Genomic DNA, 17,006 nt, shown 5'->3' on the forward strand with positions numbered 1-17,006 from the left:
TGGACGTGCCCGGTGAATGATCTTGGCACTTAAGGGGATTTTATCATGTTTCAAACCATCACTGCATGTGTTTGCGACCAAATAGCTTCCTTATCTCATTTAATAGATAAAGCCATTATAGCTTGTTTAAACTCTCAGGGCCAAGCTAATGGTAACAACGAAATAACCAAAGCAGCAAAATTACTACAAAGTATGGCAAGTATTTCCATTTCAGAAGTTTTAACTCACTATCACTTCCTTCTGCAGTGACATGTAACCTTTTGCCATCTAATATCTCATCAGAAGGTAACAGGCCTAACATCAAGCGAGGAAGTAGCGTTTTTGTAGTTCAGATCCTATAGGTTAATAACGCATCACTTCCTCTGAAGCGTTTGCAGCTATCAACTTTGCCAACCATCTCGTACATACGCTGTCACCTACGAGCTTTTCACAGTAATCTGCTCTTTATCTTCGCTCTCACATACTAGTAATGCTATACGTAATCAACCTAACAATACACTTGAAACACTTGTTTCGTTTTCTTCCCTTTTGTACCATCTTCATTGTTTTGTTTTGTTTTTTCTTTTTATTGTAATATGTTAGATTTATTTTTGTGGATTAAAAGGTGCTGTAAACACTATTAGTGTGAACATTGTAAGTATAGTATTGTAAGAATAATAAGTTTCGTCTAGTACAATAGTTAATGTCAGCTCTGTAAGTAGTTATTCCCAAGTAGTATCTAGTACTGTAATCATTTATTCTGTGTTCTGTAAGGCAATAACATTAAAAAAAATAATAAAAAATTAAAAAATAAAAAAAAAAAGGTTAATCACGCACTCGGTTTATGATGGAAAAACGAGAGTCAAGTCAAAAGTAGCAGGAACATAAAACCATAAAGTGGCAAAAAAAGAAAAATCTGTCTAACCTAAGTCAAAGTTTTCAGGTAAACAGGGACGATTTGTCATATATAAATACACCTATGGTATGCAGTTTGTCTTCCTGTGTAGCTTAGTGGTTAAATCGTGACGTACACTGAGGAACTTACAAGAGGATCAGGAGCACGTATTGCGCTTGCGCGGTATCGCGAATCAAGTTTGTGACGCACTTTGTAAACGTTGCCAATTTTATGGCCACTCTAAGTATCTAATTAGCTCATTCTCTGATTTTCAAGCTGGAACTCAACAAGTTCCGCTTGCACTTAAATGCCATTGGAACGAAATTTTTGTGTGTTTTTCTCTTGTAGTACCTTAACTAAAATAGAAATAGAAAAGTTTATCCTTCTAGGGCAATTTAAGGACTTAAAGGAATGGAAACTAGCATTTTTATAAGATCGCACGACCTAAGGGAACTTAAACGACTTAATCTTACCTGAGCGAGGGAGGTCTTTCGATCCGCACGGGCTATATATCGACCGGTTGGTATAACAAACAAGGCAAATATACATGCATACCTCGTTCTTTGAGCGTGAGAGGCTAAATAAAGTCGCGGTCACCAGTGCGCTTAGACAAAGGTTTATAGCTGCCAAACATTCCGCCAAACCTGGTTCTTTCAGTGTGACCAACTACAATGATTTATAACGCGTTTTAGGCCAAAGAAAAATTATGTGTTTTAAGCGAAAGAAATTTGAAGCAACCAGGACCCACTGACAAGGGATATCGTTCTTTTCGCTCTTGAGTTGTTTCGCTAACGGTCTGTTTCCTAACGTCTCATAGTGATGGAAGTTTAATAAATTAATTGCAACAGATTGTGCAAAGTCTACCCCGTATACCCTTTACTTCACAAAATTGGGCACCGATTTTCGCTGTTCGCCAATCCTTCGCAATGCCTACCGCAATGCCAATACGGATAACACGTTCATTTGCGGCAAGAAACAGTTTTCCCGAACACCTGGCATACCATGAACAACATTTTAGTACTCGTAAAAGAAAATCTAATAATTACGGTCATGAACTGAAGACGGGTCAACTCTCTGTTGTTGGTGAGTCCTAGCTGGGCCTTAGCGAGAGATTTTTATGCTTCCTACTATTTCGGAAAACACTTGAGGAACAAGAGCTAACTGCAGTCTACATCCAAGTAAAACCGGACGATTGCGAGTCTTCTTTCTGCATTGTCTGTAGTTATTTGTATCAACCTATCAATTTTATACACCTTGGAGGAGAGAGGCGGCGCGAATGCAACAACATGGTTTATTTTGGAAGTATTATTCCGTGAGCTTCTGCTTAAGTCAGTTGTTGCGCTGTTGTCTTTCAGTTGGATAACACCTTAAGTAAGCTACGTTTGTGTATCACTCAGAAAGGAACGGTGATTAAGATGTTTTGGTCTCTGAAATAGTGTATAGGCTAAGGGTTTCGTAGATTTATTTAGGTAGTAAAATTTATCTTAATACTTTTTATAGAAAATGACTGACAAATATTGTTCCGTAAACAGGAAAGGAATAATTAATACTCGTACCAATAACGGATATTTATGGTAAGCTATTTCACTTCACGCCTCGATTATCTCAATTAATTATTCTCACGACTTACTGTTTGTTGCATACTTGTGGTTTGAAGTCGCGTCTAACTAATGCAAACTCAACAGAAACAGTATTTCAGTTGGTTCATCTTCAGTCAGGATATTAAGGAGCTCTGTAAGAACTTCTGTGGTTCACTTTCTTGTTGGCTTAGCACTTTCATTCCGCTTTCTTTCCTTTCCGTTCTTCCATTAGAACAGTTCAGTCTGAAGTCTAAAAACTCTCTTATATTTTTGTCATTGAAATATTAAGTCGTATTGTTCCTTAAGTAACACTCAGAAGGCAGTTCAGGTTGAGTAGGTTTCAAGTAGCTTCTTTTTTGCCTCGGGGTAGCTTTAATTTTAAAGACAAAAATTTGATTCGCTTGGGAGGCAGGCCTCCATTTTTGACTTTTAAGCCTAGTTCTTCATCGACAACGAGATATAAGATACAGATATAATGACAAAAAAAAAAGTAAAAAAGTTCTATCCCTGGGTGGAAACTAATTTTAGTATCCAAAGTAAGAAAAAATTTCCAGACGTTTCAAAGCAACTGCTTTTCAGTAGCTATGAATACCGATCTCTGGAGATCAGATGAAGACTTAAGAAGTTTTGAGATATTTATGCGTGTGACTTGAAGATATTTTAACGCTGCCTCATGTTTAACGATTGGCTCTGTTTCAAGTGAATGTTTACAGCCTTTTGGAATCACGGCGTTGGCATTTTGCATTTTACATTATGTTTGCGCAGTTACATACGTGACAAAATCGATATGGCAAAACGTTGGCACAATGACCGTTAACCGGACATAACAAGTAAGGAGACACTTGTACAGTTCCTTCCTGCTTCAGGAAGGAAATTTCTCGCAGGAAGGACCTCTGACGTCTGCATGCAGGCTACAGTGGCCATTTATATAGCTACATTAGCTACCAAAAAGCCTTACCTGTATTTGAGTCAACAGAATTGCCTACGTATCTTTTTCATAAAGATACCGTCGTTCTACATTTTCGGAACTTTACGCAACAAGCCACCGTTCCTGTTATATTCGATCTGTTTAACAAGTGGAGTGGTTTCATTTTGCCCATAAAGTTAACCAGTATGTCTCTGAGTACCACAGCACAATCGTATGAACTTGGTAGCGCCAGTACAGTTGTGAAGACATCAGCACGAAGATCACAATCAACTAATTACCGCAAGAAGGCGATCATCTTGTTGGTAGTTTCATTTGTTCTACTGATCATTTCAGTTGTATTTATCACATTGTATGTCCTGAAGGTTACGTCTCAAAAACGTGACGACGAGCAAGTTACAGCAAAGCCTAGTACAGGTGAGGTGATTCATCCTGTAATAAGTGGGCCGAATTTAATCTGAAGGATTTCTTCAATGAAAAGGATGGAAAACGTTTACTCAGTGTTCTAGTTGAATGACCAAAAAAATGTCGTTACAATTTTCAAGACACATTACAATGTATCAGGACTACAAATTATTATAACCTTCTATTATTCTTAACCACAGGAATTTGCCGGGTTGCACAAAGGATTAGCACTCTTGCAGACATTTAAAAGTTGCTTGATGCGAAATTATAAGAACGTGACGCTCTTGTCATTCTATCAATTTTTTTTTTCACTTTCCAAAACGTTTCTTTGGGACTATACTGTCAAAATACAGCCAATTGTTTCTATTATCGCATCGTGTACCGTAAGAAAAGGCTCTGCTTGCAGGGTGATCGTGTTTGTGTTTGTGTTTTAAGAGTTTTCCATCTCCGCTGCGAGGGAAGTGACGTAGGATTGTACACCGAGTGATCACACATTCTACCATGCAAGGAGTCCAATAAGTAAACGCTTTTGGGCGGATATTAGTAGGATTTACACCTTACAAGAAAACGAGAATGTTATCGTATCATAGTTTCATAAACTCTTTAAGAATGGCTGACTGTTAGGATCGAGAAACGCCGGTCAACGTCCCATTTGACAAATCGCTCATATTTTGCCCAAAGATACCCTTAGGTGACCTAATTCTAAAAATCATATTTAAAGGTTCCAGCGAATTTTTATTTTTCAGAAATTCGCGAAAATTTGAAAGCGCGGTCAAAGTGCGGGTTTTCGTGTAATAAAATGACCGAAATAAGGTGCGAGGACGAAGCGCTGCTTAAGTTTTAAAATAAACTCAATTGACTTCAGTCTTCACACAAATGTGGAACAACCACTCTAATTTATTCCTCGATTTAAATTAATCTCAGATATGTTGATATAGTGGTTTTCCGAACCATTTTAAAAACAGCTATGAAGCGTGTGAAAAATAACGGCAAAATATAGGTCATGTTAACAGCATAAAAATGCATCTGGTACCTCACTTTCCGATTATTTTACTTTACAGCCTTAAAATATCATTATTAAAGATATACCATGCCAAGTTTCATGCTCGAACTCGCAGTATTTCCCTTTGTGAAAAACGAAAATCTATGTCAATGTGTTGGGCGCAAATAACACAATAATTATGCACGAACCAGAGACAAATCAATTTCAATGGCGAAAGTAAAAGGCTATCATTATTTAGAATCCCGTCAATTCACTGCTATCAGTAGAAACATAATGTCCACTGCATAAAAACTGTTTTTAGACGTTTTCGAACCATTGCGCGTTAACTTTGTATAATTTCGTGTCCGCCGTCATGTCTAGTTTGTCATCGCGTGTATTTCCTTAATGTCAACAACACGTATATGGTTGTCATAACAAACGCAAGAGATTTCCTGGAACCTTAATGTTTTCGATTCACCAAAACGCTTTAAGTTCGTTAAGACACAATAATGGGTCAACCTGGAATGCTTTTTAGCATCAAGGACGTTAAAGGATTGTAAATTAATTGAGTTGAAAGATCTTGAAGCAAATCAAAATCGCGCCCTCATTCTAATTTGGTAAACAGCCGATCTCCGTTCAAGTTCAAGAAGTCGAGAGGTTAATCCGGCAAAGCATTACCGGTACAACAACAAAATCAAACCGAGGTCATCAAAAGTGTAAGTTTAAAAGTGTAGTGGCAAGTTCCAAATAAATTTCGCCTATATAAATTGGAAACAAGATGTGAAACGGTCTGACCCGAAACAAATTAACAAAATATTAATACGACTAATTTAACCCGAAAATGTTACGGAAAACATACCTAAAAGCCGTCGATTCCCCTCGATACCACTCCGTATTGCCTAAAAGAGCCCAAGCTTTCTGCTGTAAGAATCAGAGGCCTCATGAATCTGTAGTTATTATATCGGCAACCATGCTGCGTGGCTGATATTCGAGACTCAGTAAAAGTTGTCACACAACCGTACGAGCAGCCCAGTCACGCTTTCACTGCTCTTGCGCAAATGTTCAACATTTCGCAACTTACATAAACCGACTACAAGTTTAAAGTAGTGACAGTAGATTGAAATGTGCTTTTTAAAGCTGTCCTATCGAGGAACAATTATTTCTTGTTTTTGAATGGCTCTTAGTTGTAGCTACAGTCGGGGAGGTGGGGAGAGGGTATTCCCGGAAATTTCGGATATCTGTATGCCGTGGAAGACTCCTTAGACTTCAATTACTTTTAAAATTTTATTGTATATTCTTACTACTTATCTATTTTTAGCTATCACTATTTATTCAGCCAATGTCTTAATTATGTAGGATTATGTATTACGTAGGATTTTTTAATTTATAATTTTAGACAGTGCAGGTCCACATCAGGACTTAGCGTCTTGCCAATTTTGATCTCCAACCTGCTTTATGACATAAATTATGTATGTATGTATGTATGATTAAGTGGTCTCCAGCTCTTAACGCCAACACTGAAACACTAGATGATTCTCGAAGTATCACAGGGGTCACTAAGCTAAATAATTTGGAGTGTAGCTCCGCTGAGTCAATTAACCGTTGGCGCGCATATTGCATTGACCGTGGACAGGTGAAAAAACAGTTAAACCGGAAAAGCCTGTTGCACATTGTAATTTAGCGTTGTCCAACACGCAGTCTGTCTGGTTGTAATGTTAATCGTATTTGAGAGAATCTCAAGTTTTCTTTCGACACATACTGGGGTGACATACTACTAGATGGGCGTGCCCGGGAGCCACGAGTCAAGTCAGTCAACTCGCCATGCTTAACCGAGAGGAGTGACTGCGACCTTAACATCAGTGCCATTATCAACGGGTGTGACCGAGGAAGCCTCTGCTGAGGTTTCCATAGATAGTAACCATGCACGGTAGGGGTGTATTGATGTCTTCAAGGCCGCTGCATTTGTGTCTTTTATAGGCTGTCTACTTTAGAGAGGCACTTGTCGCTGGAGAAATGTACTCAGTCCCTGGAAAGCTATTCCCTTATGGACTTAGCCAAAATGTGCTACAACCGTTGCTTGGAGCAGGCGTTGGGGCTTAACTCAAAGCCACAATAGGTCACCAGGAAGCCCTCGTTGTTTTGAAAAAGGTTTGGGCTCTCAGGGCAGTCAGTGACAAGCAGCAATCGTATCTTATGGCAAAATTCCGCGTTGGTCAAACGACAGGCCGAAAGGTTGACGCCGAACTGGTGGCGCGGGAATGCGCAGTGCCCGGAATTCTTATAATATTCGTTCTTTTTCAGGTGCTAGTTTTTCTCTCACCTAAGTGCCGCAATGCGCCAAAGTGATCCTGATGAGATGCATGTTCAGGCATCTGAAGAGGAGAGAAATTTTAGTCACGAAAGGAAGTTGTAGAAATACTCCAGCTCCAGCATCCTTTGGTACAGGACCAGCGAGACTCCTGTGCCTTGGCGATGGAGGGTGACCTAAAGAACCTGAAACTGTGTATCCTACCGTGCGGGTGCGAAGACATGGGACTAGATATACCTCTCCTACTCGTACGCGGAAAAGCTCGAAACTCGGCGCTTCTGAAGTATTTTACTAACAACTGCACTTGGCGGAAGTATTCTTTGGAACTGCCGGTGTTTGGCTTCTTCGGTATTTAGCAAACACTTCTTGCGGGGGGGGGGTGGGGAGGGGGGAGGATCGTTAAATTTTTGTAGAGAAGGGGGGGGGAGTAGAGGAGGAAGACACTTAAGAGGAAAAACTAACGGCCGAATCGTCTCAACCTCGTTCCCAGGGTCTCTCATCTCACCACCCCCCTGGAGCGACCTCAGCATATCAGTTCATTAGAATAACACAGACGCCTATTAGGGTAAAGCGTAGGGACAATCTGCAGTCCTTCCACTAGTGGCTCACTATCACTCTTCTCGGTTAAGCATGGCAAATTGACTGACTTGACTCGTGGCTCCCGGGCACGCCCATCTAGTAGTATGTCACCCCAGTATGTGTCGAAAGAAAACTTGAGATTCTCTCAAATACGACTAACATTACAACCAGACAGACTGCGTGTTGGACAACGCTAAATTACAATGTGCAACAGGCTTTTCCGGTTTAACTGTTTTTTCACCTGTCCACGGTCAATGCAATATGCGCGCCAACGGTTAATTGACTCAGCGGAGCTACACTCCAAATTATTTAGCTTAGTGACCCCTGTGATACTTCGAGAATCATCTAGTGTTTCAGTGTTGGCGTTAAGAGCTGGAGACCACTTAATCTTCCACGGCATACAGATATCCGAAATTTCCGGGAATACCCTCTCTCCACCTCCCCGACTGTAGCTACAACTAAGAGCCATTCAAAAACAAGAAATAATTGTTCCTCGATAGGACAGCTTTAAAAAGCACATTTCAATCTACTGTCACTACTTTAAACTTGTAGTCGGTTTATGTAAGTTGCGAAATGTTGAACATTTGCGCAAGAGCAGTGAAAGCGTGACTGGGCTGCTCGTACGGTTGTGTGACAACTTTTACTGAGTCTCGAATATCAGCCACGCAGCATGGTTGCCGATATAACAAATACAGATTCATGAGGCCCCTGATTCTTACAGCAGAAAGCTTGGGCTCTTTTAGGCAATACGGAGTGGTATCGAGGAGAATCGACGGCTTTTAGGTATGTTTTCCGTAACATTTTCGGGTTAAATTAGTCGTATTAATATTTTGTTTGTTTGTTTCCGGTCAGACCGTTTCACATCTTGTTTCCAATTTATATAGGCGAAATTTATTTGGAACTTGCCACATCACTTTTAAACTTACACTTTTGATGACCTCGGTTTGATTTTGTTGTTGTACCAGTAATACATTGCCGGATTAACCTCTCGACTTCTTGAACTTGAACGGAGATCGGCTGTTTACCAAATTAGAATAAGGGCGCGATTTTGATTTGCTTCAAGATATTTCAACTCGATTAATTTACAGTCCTTTAACGTCCTTGATGCTAAAAAGTTTTCCAAGTTGACCCATCATTGTGTCTTAACGAACTTAAAGCGTTTTGGTGAATCGAAAACATTAAGGTTCCAGGAAATCTCTTGCGTTTGTTATGACAACCATTCACGTGTTGTTGACATTAAGGAAATACACGCGATGACAAACTAGACATGACGGCGGACACGAAATTATACAAAGTTAACGCGCAATGGTTCGAAAACGTCTAAAAACAGTTTTTATGCAGTGGACATTATGTTTCTACTGATAGCAGTGAATTGACGGGATTCTAAATAATGATAGCCTTTTACTTTCGCCATTGAAATTGATTTGTCTCTGGTTCGTGCATAATTATTGTGTTATTTGCGCCCAACACATTGACATAGATTTTCGTTTTTCACAAAGGGAAATACTGCGAGTTCGAGCATGAAACTTGGCATGGTATATCTTTAATAATGATATTTTAAGGCTGTAAAGTAAAATAATCGGAAAGTGAGGTACCAGATGCATTTTTATGCTGTTAAACATGACCTATATTTTGCCGTTATTTTTCACACGCTTCATAGCTGTTTTTAAAATGGTTTGAAAAACCACTATATCAACATATCTGAGATTAGTTTTAATCGAGGAATAAATTAGAGTGGTTGTTCCACATTTGTGTGAAGACTGAAGTCAATTGAGTTTATTTTAAGACTTAAGCAGCACTTCGTCCTCGCACCTTATTTCGGTCATTTTATTACACGAAAACCCGCACTTTGACCGCGCTTTCAAATTTTCGCGAATTTCTGAAAAATAAAAATTCGCTGGAACCTTTAAATATGATTTTTAGAATTAGGTCACCTAAGGGTATCTTTGGGCAAAATATGAGCGATTTGTCAAATGGGACGTTGACCGGCGTTTCTCGATCCTAACAGTCAGCCATTCTTAAACAGTGTAGACTTACCGACTTTAAGGGTGAAACTGAAAACGAGAGCAGTGGAAGGGGCATCAAAGATTCAAAGTTTCCTTCGTAGATAAGGCGCTTTTTATCGAGAAAAAGAATGAAGAATCCCAAAACGTCTTTAAAACAAAAAACGGTGGCGCCCACATTATCAGCTATATCACAACAGAGGGAAAAATTATAAACATAGGTGGTCGATAAGTAATGGTTTCATAGTTATACGTAATTGATGGAATTTTTATTCCCAACCGACTAATATGTTTCGTTCTTGTTTTTAGACATCGACGAATGCAGTGCCGATGTTTCTGTTTGTGACGTCAACGCCGTCTGTCAGAATACTTTTGGTTCTTACATTTGCTCCTGTAAAGCTGGATTTACTGGGGATGGGAAAAATTGCACTGGTGAGAGAAAGCATAATTCCAGTTTATTAGACACATACACCAGAGAGTTCTGTAGGTTCAGTTGAGTAACAAGCCAGGTTCCATTCCAGTTCATGCCTTCCGAAGATCCTGGTGGAAATGAACAATAACGCATGAAATTCATAACCTTGCCATTCCAAAGAAACGTGTTGTGTTACTCAATTAGTTCATTTTTGCAACTGAGGAAAGATTAATCCAAACTAAGGTGTTTTGATCCATTCATTAACACTCGTGTAAGTTCAAGTTGCATAAGAATAACTTCCTAGTTATCTTTTCCTGGCCAAGTTTATATATGATGAACAGGAAACATCATATCCATTCCAACATGTGATTTATTCTGCAGATATAGACGAGTGTGAGAGCAATCCTTGTCATAATAGTGGTACCTGCACTGACCGTGTAAATGGATTTATCTGCAACTGTCGTGTTGGATTCCATGGGAGTCGCTGTGAAACAAGTATAGTCGATGTTTTCCCATAGTTGTACTATTGGGCTAGAGATTTGTTGTAAACAGACTGGGGACCACTTTGTACTACAGAGAACCTACTTTGCTTTTCAACAGAAATTCTACCAGCGCGCGGGCTATCCAGATATACATTTGTGGTCCCGTGATTAGGAGATGATTGTTATACAGCAGTTCCCAAGAAAATATGGTTGAAACTGCTTTAAATCCTTTTACAAACTCTCGACCCGACTGCTCATCCAAATAACTCACGCATGGGACAGACCTGAAAAATCGACGAAAAATATATGCTACAAAAGAAATTACTTAACAACAATACTTCCCTTAACAACACCATTTTACTCACGAGTGAGTGTGTAAGTCTAGTCAAAAAGAAAGCTCGCTGTACCAGAACGATGTGTCGCAGTTTTCCCTTCTCTGATTTATTTTGCTGCTCAAAAGCAAACACTTGACGGCTTCAAAATCAAACATTATTTTTCAATGTAAAAAGGTAAGGTTGTTCTTTTTTCCTTTTTTTTTTTTTAAATAAACAGCTCCTAGGATAGAGAGTAATTTTTCACGTCTCATTGGAATTTTTTCTTGTGGTCGTAGTTTATTCTTGAAAAACATTCTCATTCTTCACCTATAGGTATTACAATCAACTCAGCACTGATATCAGACAATGAGGTATATGTCGGTCATCTAGGCCAGTTCCTTGCACCGGTTGTTGGAGAGCCTTCTCAGTGGGTGCTTTGTTACCGCGCTTCCACTCACGGCTGGGCTGTCAGCACATTCCACAGCAGATGTGACGGCAAAAATAACACGGTTACCATCATCAAAAACGGACCGTATGTGTTTGGAGGATACACCGACATTCCTTGGGGTAATTTCTTTGTAGTTTAATAGTTTGCCTGAAATTACGCTCAGTGAACTATTCATCCAGCGTTATATATATATCCTCGCCCCTTACATAAAGTTGGACCAAAAAATAACTCTCTGAACAGCTAGGAAACAGAAATTGTAACATATAAATTGAGACACAACAAATATAATACTGTTCCGATTTACAACAACAACAACAATATATTATAAATACGTTCACTCCTACGGTTCAGTCCTACAGTTCCTGTAATCCATATTTCTATTTCTATTCTTGTCGAGTCTAGAATCTAGTGGTGGATTCAACTACACTTCCAAGGCGTTCATCTATTCTTTACACAATAAAGAAGACTTAAGGCCATTCAAGAGCATGGTGACTGATCCATCCACAGCAATTTACAGGGACTCGGATAATGGTCCATCTTTTGGTTGGTGTGACATTTGCATAGAAAACAATGCAAACAATAACACGGAGTCACGCACAAACTTTGGCGACTCCTACTCTACTCCAAGTGGCGTACAAAACGAGCTCACAATTCTGGCCGGGACCAGGTTATTCTCACCTGACGACTGGGAGGTATTCTATCTTGGTTGACTAAACGTCTGACTCAAACACTGTTCATTGTTGATTGTAAATAAGTAACCTTTTACAACTTATTTTCTGCTTTTCTGTTTTAATCTCGATCCAACATGACACTAGTTCCATGTTAAGGTAAACGAGGGAGAAACAGGTTAATGCGTATTGTGAGACTCACAACAATATACTTAAATCGTAAAGGCAAAATTGACATACTTTTCTACTGTCCTATAAATACTAATAATTCTTAGGGACAGGTTTTTCAAGAAAATTTAAAAACAATCACCAACTGAATATCACCCATTTACCTCCAATAGGAGGTTCATTTTGTTATGTTTAGATTTACGCACTAATCTATTGTCAAAATCAGACTGACATTACATTATTGTTATTTCTTGTTTTATTAAATTGCACGCATTGCACTTATAAATGAATGAATCACGGAAGAATTTGTGGTCATGCAAATAAAGCTACTTGTAATTGTTGTTTGTTGTTAAGCATACTTTGCCCCGGAAGAGATACAGATCTAATGTTTAACGTCAACGACACACTTCTATTTAAGTTCAAACTCGTTACCAGATCGGTAGATGTGGCCATAGCCTGGGCCCACTTACATCAAATAGTCTAGGCCCACTTATATCAAATTGAATGTCCCTCAAATGTTTCACCTGCAATAAATCACAGAAGGATAAAACTCACCGTGAGTCTTCATACAACAACGGTTTCCACTAAGTAACGAAACGATTGATTTATAGAGTTATAGCTTTCAAGTGAATATTTAGGATTTAAAGGTCCTCAATCCGTTAACATAAGACTATAAATGTAGAAATAAACTTAACAAAAGGAAGAGTTGTCTTTGAGTATTTTGTGCAATTTTAAGCTCACGTTGTGTCCATTTTTACCGGGTTTGTTGTTCAGTGCTTGGTTCGACGTCGTTTAAGCACGGCCGGTAACCATCCGTCTCGCAGTCCAAAACTAGCCACAGAATCGCCATAAAAAATAATGCATCTACAATGCCTTTTAAAGTTTCATTCATATTTACTTATTATGGCGGTCTTACTGCGAGTTTTGGTGGAGAAATTCCAAATAATTTTTTGGCTCTCGGCAATCATCCCATATTAAGAGCGTGAGCGCAATCAGATTTCATTCTGCACTGTCATAGGCCGATTCATTCACGCTTCAACGACCGCATTCGCCAAAAAGCCGAAATGCATGATGGAAAATTGCGGACAACCGAACTGTTCGGAGCATGTCCTTTTGGGTAAAATCGCCGATTATCTCGAAACCCATTCTCCCACTTCTTCCGACATTTATTTCTATGGTATTTCTGCCGCAAAGTTGTTTACTGTCAGAGCTGAACGAGGATTCCCTGACACTTATACAAGCAAACGTGTTATCGTGTTATGAACGTTAATATCATGAGTGACAAATAACTCCTTAATTTTGGCGGAAAATTTCAGCGTTAATTTTATATGTGAAATTGCTAAATTCCATGGCAACATTTGGCGCGAAATTTCTCGATACAATAAACAAGCCAAACACCCAATGCTAGTGAAATAAAGAAAGAATTTCACAATTTTTTTTTTTTTTTTTTTTTTTCAAAATTCAAATAATTTCCCTCACCTAAAGGCTCAGGAAATTATTTTAGGCGAGGGAAATTATTAGAATTTTGACAAAACGCGCGTGAAATTATTTCTTATTTCACTCGTCGCCATTTGATTACCCATACTTACTTCAATGTCACAGATTATCACAACTATAAATGGCCAATATCTTGAACTGAAATGGGCGTATAACTCTGGATTGAGTTTACTTAACCAAGTTCAACGCAGATGAAAGCGAACCACTTGTCAAAACATGCATCAGGGAGACCATTCATGACCATGCAAATCTACTCATATGACCTCCTTCCTTGAAGCTCTTCTCCCATACAGACTGCTGGAGCAGATTCCTATCGAAGAAACTCTTGAAACACTGCTTTCAACAACTTCTCTGCAATCCACCGTAGGAAAAAAGATGGCGGTTGTACATTTTACCACAATATCTTGCGAACCTAACACAGCCTCTATGGCATGAAGAAAGCCAAATTTTAACAATATTTGTTCCTGTGCTGAGGACATTGTGTAGCCTAGGTTTGAAGATTTTATAACTTTTCTGCACGTTTTTATGGGCGTTGTTAAGGTTTTCTTGCGCCAAGAGCTATGGGTAAATGTACCAGTCGCCATCTTTTTTCCTACGGAGGATTGGCTCGGAATTTGCAAAGAGCGGCCCTATCCTGTAACCTTCCTCTCCGCCAGAAGTTGGCCGGACAACCGTATAACCCGCGATGGAACCTTCACTGTTGATTACCACACGTGCGTGTCTCCGTGAGCCACGAAGCCACTTCGACGAGAATGCGTGACGTTCAAAACCGAACACTGTGGTGTTGAACACGCACAGTGATTCCAGATTTAATTTTTTACGGGACAATTCTCCGATACTTCAGAGAACACGTTATGGCGGTCGGAAGGTGAAAATCAATGTATAATGCATAAGCCCACTAAAATAATAAAGAAAAACAAAACAGGATGACGAGAGAACACAATTCCCAAGATTATGTTTGAAGTGTGCATCAAAAACCATAAATAATTTATCTTTCTTTCGCAGCGTTGCGGTTGCACTATACTTTAGGTCAACAAAAGAAAAGAAACAAATAAAAACTAGTTGTTGAAGGTTTTACATAAAACCGCAGATAAGATCAAGTGTAAATCTGTTTTAATCTTCCTATTTCTAATTTTCTTCTTTCTTAAGTGCTTTTGGCTTCGAAGCTAAAGCGTTTTAGTTTTCGCGAATAATTCCAAGAAGAGTCACAGAGAAAAAATCATAAGAGCAGTGACATCGTGTTCATCTCCAGTCATCAGTATTATTCCAAACACATGATTATTGCATTAATTAATTTTATGTATAAAATAAAAGTGTAAAACTGATCAGGTCGGAAAGAACCAGGTGTGCTTTTTACTGAAATATTGAAAATAAAAGTTGACAGAGTTCTTCCAAAAAGGAAACTTTTGCAGCAGAAATTTCAGTTAAATCTTGATTAGGATCCACCCCTTGTTGCTACTGATTCTAAAACAATTACAGTCCAGTTTATTCCTTCCTCATAAAATTCTGCCACCAAATTTTTTTGCTCTTATATTCTGGCACGATTGCCAGGTTATTTAATTTAAGAAAATGAATTATTCAGATAAAATCAAGGTGTCAAGTCGGATGGTTCAGAACAACATTATAGCCTACTACTAAATATGACAGTATTTTTTACGAGTAAGAGAGCATTGCAATAAAAGGTATGTCTGACAGATTGTAGAAAAATTACTCAACCTAGATCAAATTAAATCATTCAGTTAATTACCTCACTAGTATCCCTTCCAAAGTTGAAAGAATGTAAACAACAACGCAATGAATCAAAGCAACCAACCACAGCTTTGAATAACAACGGCGCCAGTCTTAATTAATTTCAGGATAACTTTGTCTTATTTTAACAAAACTTATTTCAAAAACGTCAGGAGTGTGTTAAATTTATATCCCAGTTTTGTGTGTGATTTGATTATCTCATCCTTATGCAAGAAAAGAAAAATAAGCACGTAAAACAAGTCCTTTCATAGTTGGCATAGTTTTAACGTGCGCTGCAGCTGGTTGAAGAAAATTTCCCCCCACAATTGGCTAAATCGTGGGCCTTAATTGCCAGCTACTTTGCCTATTTCAACCTGTGCGCCCACAATCAGCTACCAATTAAAGCTCCCCTTTCGTGTGTCCAGATCAGTTTTCAGATCAGTTATTTCTTTTAAAATATTCCTTCCATCAAAGAAATTGTTATTTCGGTCCAATTTATGTGAAAGTTTTTTATAGGAAAATGTTTTTAGATTTCCCAATGCTTCTTATATCTGTCCTGGTCGTACTGTTTACCTGGTTTTTTTCGGATGCAACTGGACGGTGCGGCGAACAGGACCCATTAACTTTAAAGCAATGATTGGTCATACATTCAGAAAATTACTAACGGCAAATCCATACCAGTGCCATTTAAAATGTCAAGATGACATCAGATGCCAAAGCTTCAACTTTGTCATCGGGATTGGAAGGTGCGAGCTAAACAACCATACCAAGGAAACAAGGCCCAGAGATTTCCTCGATGACAACGAAAGATTCTAAAACGATGGCGTAAGGGAGGTAATTAGACTTTTCTGTAAGCATGAATTTCAATTTCACGATTACAAACGTATTTATTTTTCATTCCCCGTTAGTACAGTCCGTTCTTTTTCCAATTATTCCGAAGAATACAAAACAAAATTTAAAGAAAACACTTGTCAAACATCTGTTGATATTCGCACCAGTCCCTCGCAAAGCAAGTATAAGATCTGACTCCCTAATGTATTCACATCACCTTCACGTAACTAGCGTGCTCGTAGTTCCTTATCCTTTGCTCGCTCTAATAATTAGTTCTTATGACAGATGAAGTTGCTAAAAATCCGGCCGTTCAAGGCGATGAGGCCGCCCAGGCTGCAGTTCTTCAGTTGCAGGTTTTTCCTCGCTTTGTTTAGCGCCGGCTTTCTTCGCCTTTTGTTATTGTTCATTTCGCTAGTTCGTATGTTTCGCTTGTCTTCCTGTGGTGTACCTTGGTCCCTCGCTATCTCGCTGCCTCTCCTGGTTGTTTTTACTGTTTCCCTTCCTTTATTTTTCGTTTTGCTCCGTTTGTTGCTGCATATTTGCCGTCTGCGTGCTTTTCTTTCCAGCTAAACGAACTACAAAAACATGCCGGGACTGCTCGCCATCTTTCACGTGCTTGTACACGGCTTTGTTACGTTCCGCCCGCAACGTGGGCTGAGAAGCCAAGGAGATTTTATTACATTTTATTCCCCAGAGTGCAATTAGCATGGCTGAGAAGCCAAGAAGGTCATTTAACTTGCGCTGAGAAGCCGAAAAGGTCTGTTATACTGCATTTCCCACAGTATTAGTTGGGCTGAGAATC

General features: G+C 39.0%; 1 protein-coding gene across 1 annotated transcript; it reads left to right on the top strand.

The window, feature by feature from the left end:
- Positions 1-46: 46 nt before the first annotated feature.
- Positions 47-12,851, top strand: LOC149105240 (uncharacterized). The gene is made up of 5 exons (XM_089299022.1): positions 47-3,796; positions 9,966-10,088; positions 10,450-10,563; positions 11,198-11,431; positions 11,715-12,851. The coding sequence occupies exons 1-5, from the start codon at positions 3,568-3,570 to the stop codon at positions 12,020-12,022; spliced, it is 1,008 nt and encodes a 335-aa protein (XP_089155148.1). The 5' UTR covers positions 47-3,567; the 3' UTR covers positions 12,023-12,851.
- Positions 12,852-17,006: the final 4,155 nt, after the last annotated feature.

This window comes from Orbicella faveolata, unplaced genomic scaffold, assembly GCF_042242905.1.
Source record: "Orbicella faveolata isolate gen_17 unplaced genomic scaffold, um_ofav_v1 contig_34, whole genome shotgun sequence".
Lineage (NCBI taxonomy): Eukaryota > Metazoa > Cnidaria > Anthozoa > Scleractinia > Merulinidae > Orbicella > Orbicella faveolata.

Excerpts from the sequence above, each read along its gene's own strand:
- LOC149105240 (XM_089299022.1), top strand. The coding sequence starts at position 3,568 with ATGTCTCTGAGTACCACAGCACAATCGTATGAACTTGGTAGCGCCAGT. Across the intron at positions 10,089-10,449 it reads GGATGGGAAAAATTGCACTG|ATATAGACGAGTGTGAGAGC; the intron begins GTGAGAGAAAGC and ends TTTATTCTGCAG. Across the intron at positions 10,564-11,197 it reads TGGGAGTCGCTGTGAAACAA|GTATTACAATCAACTCAGCA; the intron begins GTATAGTCGATG and ends CTTCACCTATAG.